Source organism: Camponotus vicinus, unplaced genomic scaffold, assembly GCF_025532165.1.
Source record: "Camponotus vicinus isolate PSW18456_S1 unplaced genomic scaffold, iyCamVici1.0 SCAF_9, whole genome shotgun sequence".
NCBI lineage: Eukaryota > Metazoa > Arthropoda > Insecta > Hymenoptera > Formicidae > Camponotus > Camponotus vicinus.
The window spans coordinates 15,006,796-15,015,866 of NW_028141981.1; the positions used below are offsets into that span (position 1 = coordinate 15,006,796).

Consider the following 9,071-nt stretch of genomic DNA (forward strand, 5'->3'; position numbering starts at 1 on the left):
TTGTAAATAGTTATAATTGTATTTTAATGATAATCTAATATTGATATTTTAATTGTAAAATACAATACAATTATGACTATAATTATATTATATGAAATTGTATTTACGATTGTAAATTCTTACGTAAATTACACGAAAAATTATCGAAAGTATACGTATAATGATTACATAATAGTAATTAACATAATAGTAATTCATTAAATTGATGTATTTGTTTCTATAGTATATATTTTTGAAATATTCATAAAAGAGTAATTGTTTGTATTTTCATATCAAAGAGTCATTAATAAAATCGGAAAATTTTTATATAAAATATAAAAATTCGATGCTAAATTAATGATTAAATATAAGCTTTACAAAATTTGACGAACGCCTTTGTTACATAATCGCGAGTTAATTATAAATTTAATGATATGCTTTCCGTTAAACTTATCTATTATATTTATGAATTCTATATCGCGCGAAATTGAATATTCGTAAAATAAATTAATAAATTATGATTGCGAAAATATCATGCTCGTTCTTTTCGTGTTCTTATACAAGGTTGTCATTTTAACAAAAGAATTTTATCGCTGTCCCTCTCATCAGATAATATTGCTAAATATTGTTAATTAAATATAAAGAAATACCGAATAAGAGTGTGAAGATTCGATGTGATAAGTCAACGATTAAATATTAGCTTCAAAAAATTTAACGATCACCTTTGATATTATATAGAATCGCGAGTTAATTATTATGAATTTAATAATTTGTTTTTTCAGTTATATTTGTATTTACGAATTTCGTATCGGAAAATACTAAATAAATTTATAAATTACGATTGCGAAAACACCGTGCTTTTTCCGCGTTCTTTTCGCGTTCTTAGACGAGATCGTTTTAATAAAAAAGTCTTATCGTTGTTCGTTAGGTAAACGATAATGAAAGTCGCGTGGCTCGTATTGCCGAGGAGTCGAAACGATTTTCATCATGGAGAATTATTTCTTATCGGTTCTTGTAAGATCCATTCGCGACGTCTAGTTCGGTGCCCCGTTGAAAATTGGGGATTTTTATTGTAAGATTGGAATTAATCCCAGGTTTTCCTGACAATTTCCGAAAGCAATGATTTCGGCAGTAATTCAACGACGAACGCCATATGCTTCTTTAAAATCAAATTAATTTAAATAACATATATTTAGATGTGAGAGAAATGCATATATTCTTTTCTTCGTTAAAAATGTTCTGTCATTATTAGGATTGGTATTATTATTGTCTAATGCCAGAAAGATTTAATAGTAGATTAAATATGGATATAGCGTTGTGTATAAAGTTTTATTTTTTAAGTAATTTCATATTGTAATTTTATTAACTTTTTGAATGAAAATGATTACAAACGAATATATTTTATGAATTATTAATTAATTATCTCATTTGAAAAATTATTTCTAGGTACTGGGCATATTAATATGAGTTTTTAGTTTCTTTTAAGAAACTATTTGCAGGATTGGACATCGCCATTTTAGAATATTAATTTTTAGATATATATACCATTTTATTATATATATGTATAATAAAATACATGCACAACTTAACGTATCCAAAATATTTTTATAATTTTTATTAATATTATATATTATATATACGAAATTATATGAATGTTACATAAAATGTGCGAATACTTAAAAATTTCGAGACAAATCGAATGGGTACCCCTATATCAGTAAGATGGTGATTAAAAGAAAAAAAATTATTAATTTAACCGTTATAGGAATAAGAATCTAGAGAATTAATCTAGAATTAATTATTTAAAATTATTTGATTTATTTTATTTTGCAAACTATTCGAATTGAAATTTTTTTAATCTTGCTGTTATCGGGTTCGATTCGTCTCGCGCGCGCGAACGGTACCCGAAATTTATTATGTGTTCGCACATTCAACACGAACTCCAATGATGCATGTATTTTATTATTTATAAATGTAATCGTTCGTAATCACATTTCTATTAAAAAAAATCGTTATATCCATTTAATTTTTAAAAAGAAATATAATGGAAGAACTTGTTTTCTGACGTGAATATCAATTTCGTGAATTGAAAATAATGACGAGGGATAATTGTCATTGATTTATTACTGAAATCATTGCTATTGGGAATAGTCCGGAAGATCCGGGATTCGTTCCCTCCTATAGTAAAATTCCCGATGTTCAATGGATCACTTAACTTTTCTTCGCAGATTGATCTTGCGAAAGCTGATGTAGAAACAAGATGTTAATCGTTCTCCATTTTTAAAATCGCTCCTCTTTTTATTACCGGTGTGTCATTCGCGTATCTGATGGCTTCGATTATTATATTATAAAAATTATACGCAATTGAATACTTTGAATATTATCGATTTATTTATTCGTCGCGTTTTATCGCGAATTTTAAATCGCGATTTATCTTATAAAAATTCGCAAGTAAATCGGTCGGTGAATTATATATTCGCAAACATTACAGACCTCAAATGTCGAAATATCTTCGATTTTCTATATTTACGTGATAATAATTACATCACAGTCGTATTGAGAGCTACGATTATTATATTATAAAAATTATACGTATCGCGATCAAATATTCCGCATATTATCGATTTATTTATTCGTCGCGTTTTCTCTAGAATTCGAATCGCGATTTATCTTGTAAAGATTCGTAAATGACAGTGAGTACTATATTCGTAAATATTACAGACATCAAATTGTCTGTCGAAATATCTTTACATTTATGTGATAATAATTATATCGCGCGCGATTATAATGTCTATTGAAGCTTCGATTATTATATTATAAAAATTATACATATCGCAATCGGATATTCCGAATATTATCGATTTAATCGTCGCGTTTTCTCGGGAATTTAAAATCGCGATTTATCTTATAATTTAACGTTATCTTATAATTTAATCGTTGACTTTTATACATCGAAGCTTTGTCTCTCTTTCCATGTCTTTGAATATTGTCTTTAATAAATCCGCGCAAAATGCGCCAGTAATGCAAATACTTTCTTCTACATTCGTAGAAATGATCAATAATTTTATTAATGATTATTTTGATCATGATTATTTACGTTTATACGTTATTTATATAAAACTAATTAAATTCTATTATTCTATGTCGATTATTAATAATAAATATCGCGTAATTAATCATCACTAATCAGTCTTGTCTGGTCTATGTAAAAATTTTTAGTAAATTTTATATTATACGTATACTTTGGACACTTTCGTGTAATAAATTTTATTTTGTATTAAGTTTAAAATTATAGTTTATATTAAATTTGTATTATATTTTGTAATACATATTTCTAATGCATTGTATTTTATATATATTTTGCATTAAATTTTGTAATATATATATATATTTGTAATGTAATTATTTTTATATTACATAATTTAATATTTTGTAATGTGTTTTTTATGTAATTGCAAATTAATTATAATTTACGTTGTATATATTATAATTATGGTAATATATATTTTTTATATGTATTATATTCTCTGTTTAAAAACTCTATTAAAAAAAATAAAAAAATTTTTCCACCTCAATTTTTCCTCCCCTGTATCTCCGCCTTAACGAAAGCATTTGCCAAGTGAGGAGGTTTCAGTACTCTCATGAACCTGAGAGCTATGCCGGCGGTAACATACGCCGATATTCATATAGTCTATTCTTATATTTAAAATCATTTGGACAACGTATGGGCACGCATACATACACATATAGGTAAGTAATTTATAAAAATTATTTTTATAAAAATTATTATTTATCATATTTATATATTATTTTCAAAATAATGATTGTTATACTCTGGTGCTACCGGCATTTCGTGCACATAGCACGGAACAAAACCAGAAATTGTGCACATTATATATTACCCTCTGAGAACATTCATGGACATTGGCTTTGTAGTTCATGTCCACGTTTTCAATGTCCATAGAGGGAGTATCGCTTTCAGGGATTACCTAACCTGAGGCCATGACATCTCTCAGTTTTCTTTCTGCCTTCTCATTCTTTAATGACAGAGAAGAATGAGCGACATCACGATCCGCTTTTAGGTTATCCCTGAAAGCGATACGCCCTCTATGTTCTTTTTTTGTATAGGAATATTCCATCGCTTCGGTTGCCTTTCTGGCGATCATTATCGCGCATCTTCAAGTAATACCCGATGTGGGGCACTGCTTTGCAAATAACCTCGCAGTATTGTACCTCTCATACGGTGTTTTTGAGTCATTTGGAAATTGAATTCAAATAATTATTTGGAGAATTCATAGGATTCTACGTTATTATGAGGATTTGTAATTACTTTAAGAAAAATATTACATAAAACGTATATAAAAGTACTTCTCTATGTGAGCAAGACGGTATCAGTATCTATGCTTGCAGAAGAAAGGAGAGAATATACTTTATTTATTAACTCTAAATCGAGCATGGTAATTGTCGTGGCGTGATAATATATATATATTAACATACGTAGTATGTTAACACTCAAATTCACGACAGTTTGTCTTGCTAGCAATGATAAGACCCAACTTAACCTACAAGATTTAGCTTGAGGTGAAACTAGGTTTTCTCGAGCATTACCTCGTGTATGTTACAATAGGTCTCATGTTGATGTAACATTGATGAAACATAAGTAAGCGGCGAATGCAATGGAAACTCACGAGAACGAACAGTATGTGACGTTTCCTCTCGACGGTGTGCATGATGCTATACAAGAGAATATGATATCTCACGAGGAAATATGCGAACCCGTCGAATGCGTCGACAAATGCGTTCTTCAGGAGGATCTTACAGAAGTCTCAGTCAGTAACGCTAACAATATCGATATTGCTGAGTCACAAGATGCCGTTGAAATTCTCACTGAACAGTCGGATGAAGAAGATGACAATCAAGTGGTGTATCCGATGTATATCAAGCAAGAGGAGCAGCAGCAGTATACATCAGGTGATGACGAGTCCATGGCTGTGGAAGCCCTGCGGCAACTAGGCGGTATGTATCCATGTTACGAAAACAAGAAAATCAACTGTCCAATCTGTAAGTGTCTCTTTACTCAAGAAGAGATGGTTAAACATCGGTCTGTATGTACAGCATCTAAGCTATCCTGCACTACTTGTGGAGAGAGATTTGAAAGAAAAATTGATCTGAATAATCATATGGTATGTCATCAGGTGGATCGTCCTCATGCATGTAGGACGTGTGGAAATTTGTTTCGTTCTAAAAGCAGTCTGCAAGCACATATGCAGCAGGTGCATCAGGTTGAACGTCCACACAAATGCACCATCTGTGGTTCAGACTTTCAGAGGCCCTCCAGTTTATCTAACCACATGAAGATACATACATATGTCGCAGGACGAGCGATCATGCAGTCACAAGGGAACAACATAGCTCAATCAGTGGAAACGTTTAGAAAATGGGAGAATGCATCTGATTCGCAAAATACATCTCAGATGCCATCTTCTTCATCTGTTCAGTCTATACAAAATTATGATGTATGTCAAGTTCAATGGCCGTCATACAATTTTCATAATGAACAATCGACAGTTACTACAATATCGAATCATCAGGAGAAGATGGATACACTGCAGGAATTCACAGTAATGCCTAATGGTGAAGTGACACAATTCAGTGAGTACGCAGAGCAAAATAATATTAGTAATCCAATTAACAACAGTCAACAATACGATATATCGATAAATTCATTCAATACTCCCGATGGAATAGTCAAAGTCGAGACGCTTTCGTATAACGCCAACAGAAAAAATTATGGAAAAGTCGAAGCAAATAGTAAACAGTATACGTGCAAGCATTGTGGAATCAATTTTTCACGCGCGACTGCTTTGGCGTCTCATGAGAAGATTCACACTTCTAAAAATTGGAACATGCCGATCGAGTGCGAGTACTGTGACAAGCAGTTTCAGGACGGAAATCATTTAGCGACTCATCAGACTACCTGCGCTAAGAAGATAATGCAGAACAACATAGAACAAGGCGTGCCCAATAGCAAATGGGGCAAGCACGCTTGTTCCGAATGCGGAAAGAAGTTCACGACCAAGCAGAAGATGTTTCGTCACCAGTGGATCCACCGGAAGAAGACACACTCGTGCGAAGTATGCGGTTCGCAATTTGAGAAGCAAAACGAGCTGGATGAACATAGACTGTCGGCGCATCCTGGGGATTCGCCGTTCACTTGCGCTGAATGCGGAAAGAGTTTCGTCTCGCGACAAGGACTCTGGGAACACGGTAGAACGCATGCTGGAAGTCCGGCGCATTTTCAATGCGATACCTGCTCGAAAACCTTTTCGTCTCGCCAAGGATATTTAATACACAATCGTACGCATACCGGTGAACGACCGTATGGCTGCAAGTTTTGCTGGAAAGCCTTTCGAGATGGTGGAACCTTGAGGAAACACGAACGGATCCACACTGGAGAGAGACCGCACGTGTGTCCGCTATGCTCGAGGGCTTTCAATCAGAAAGTAGTCTTACGCGAACATGTCCGATGGGTCCATGCCGCGGGAAAGAACGAAACGGAAGCGAGTAGTCCACCGTATCCATGTCCTCTGTGCGGTGCTTTGAATCAAGATCGCGATGAACTCTGCGCGCACATCGTTAAGCATTCGGATCAGATGATAGCTGAAGCAAAGGCAAAGACTAACAACGACGCTTCTCCAAAATCAAAGTCTTCAACGAAGAAGAAATCATCGAAATCATCGTCGTCGTGTAACTCGCGGGCAAAGCAAAATGCTGCCTTGGAGCATTTCATCTCCAAGACGGAGCAAAATGAAGCCTTATTATCTATTACCGATACATCTAATAAGTCGGACGATTTGCACGTTATAAATGAGAAGCAAAACAACGCCTTCGTTGTGGTCACCGCGGAAAAACGTGGCGACGGATTCATAGCGATATCCGAATTTAAGCACAGCAATATACGATTCATCGTGGAAGGCAAGGAAGACGAGAACATTCACGTACTTCAAGTTGATCAGAATCACCGGGATCCTCTCGATATGATTGCTATGGATAAGCAAAACGATGCGGCGCACATTGTATCGACAGAATCCGTAGATAATGCGCTCGATGAAACCATTAGACAAAACAATATATCTACGATGCACTTAATTCAGTCTTCTAAACAGAATAATACTTTAAATATAATATCAAAGCAGAACGAATCGTTACCTGTTCTAGCAATACCGAATCCTCAGAGTCATGAAAATTACTCCAGTCAAATCATACAAGTGAGCAATACAGATATACCTATGGATGTAATAACTCAGCAAACCTTAAAGGAGGAAAAAGATCAAGATGAACAAGATACTTTAATAGGAACATCTCAAGAAGGGACATCTCATGTTATTCAAGTTGTACAATATCAACATGACAGCGACGATGGAGAGGATTTTACTTGTGAGATTTGTGAAGAAACTTTTGCTGACAAAAATATGTTGAAGGAGCATATTAAGGTTCACATATAATTAATAGAACTATCATAAAGTTCACGTATAAGTAATAGAAACACTTTGTTGTTCATTGCATTGCTTGTGATATTTCACACGCTATTAATGCAACTCTGTAGAAAGTACATACAAGTGTACATACGATAAATCCATTACCATTAACAAAATCATATCACACAGAATTTATTTATAGCGCTGTTTATATGTAACATTTTAAAGAAGTAGAAGACTAGTTTTTGTCAAAAGAGATGTAATATTATGCACATTTGTTACAAAGTTGATGTGCATAAAGTTAATTTACAAAAAATGCATATTTTGTTTAATTATATAAGATATTTAATTTCATTAGAAAATACTATAACTAAAAATATCGTATTTTTTAATTTATATAGATTTATAATTTCAAATTTAATTATCTTTTTTTATAAGATAGTATCAGAAACGTTTAATAGCTTATTATGGTACAGTTAAATATTTATAAAATTAATATAATTTTCTCAGACATAATATTACATTATAATTTGATATGGAATTGTGTAATTTTTTTATTTTTATCAAGTAAGAAATTATCATAAGAATATTTAGATAGTTTCAAATAAATGTGTATTGTAAATCTATACAAAAACACATTCTGTTAGAAAAAACATTTCTGTTATAAAAATCATCTTTTTTTTTGTTTCAAAATACATTTTTTTATCAAGAAATTAGAGCTATAGCAAATCAATTTAGAAATTCTAATTACATTTATCTTTGTCTGTAAATTTAAATATATCTCGAAGGAAATTTTTCTATAGAATAAAAACATGAATTATTTTTACTTTTAAAGCTTCTAAAGCTAGTTTTTCTTCTAATTACTATTTAAAAAGACACTATTATAATTATTATTTGAATGATTGCCTTTTATCTCTACATTAATTTCCACATGTTTTGTAAGACAATGAATTTTTAATGATTAATATAGATTAGCACAAAATATATATGATCTTTCCTCTTCCAGGACATTAATAAACATTACAAATTGCTTTCATGCATTTAGGTATTATATATGTGATAAGATAATTCTAAAGAATGGATTATGTATGTAAAATCAAGTAGATATATTCATCTATACCATTAAAAGAAAAAGCACATCCTGAAAAAATAAATAAGATCTGTAATCTGGCATATATTACAATTTTATATATATACATTTTCTGTTTGTGCAACTTATGTTACCAACAAAGAGTCATATCCAAATAGAATCGAATGATATTGAAACTGTAATGAAGAGAGTGTGCAATAAGAAAATAAAATGTATTTTATTTTGTAAAATTTATTCTTTATTTATTATATATGTACTTATTATTTATTCATACATATTTGATTATATCTTATCACTGTTGTATATCATTATATATCATATAATTTCATTAAGATTGATAATTCAGGAACAACCAAAAAAAGTATAAAATAAGAATATAAAAATATAATAGTATTATAACAAAATTAAAAAAAATATATGAAAGTAAAAGAAACATTTAAAAAATAAACAATTTTATATAAAATAATTTCAAATGTGTTTATATGTGATGCAAGTAATTTGTTGAGTTATATTTTGATTTCCAC

At 31.3% G+C, this 9,071-nt stretch overlaps 1 protein-coding gene across 1 annotated transcript; it reads left to right on the forward strand.

Annotated features, from left to right (window-relative positions):
* The first annotated feature begins 4,181 nt into the window (after nt 1-4,181).
* On the forward strand, nt 4,182-7,979 carry LOC145977368 (uncharacterized). Its single transcript, XM_083109293.1, has 2 exons — nt 4,182-4,301; nt 4,607-7,979. Exon 2 carries the CDS (start codon nt 4,656-4,658, stop codon nt 7,482-7,484), a length of 2,829 nt encoding a protein of 942 aa, XP_082965419.1. The 5' UTR covers nt 4,182-4,301; nt 4,607-4,655; the 3' UTR covers nt 7,485-7,979.
* The last annotated feature ends 1,092 nt before the right edge of the window (nt 7,980-9,071 follow it).

Coding starts and splice junctions, on each gene's coding strand:
- LOC145977368 (XM_083109293.1), top strand. CDS start 4,656: ATGGAAACTCACGAGAACGAACAGTATGTGACGTTTCCTCTCGACGGT.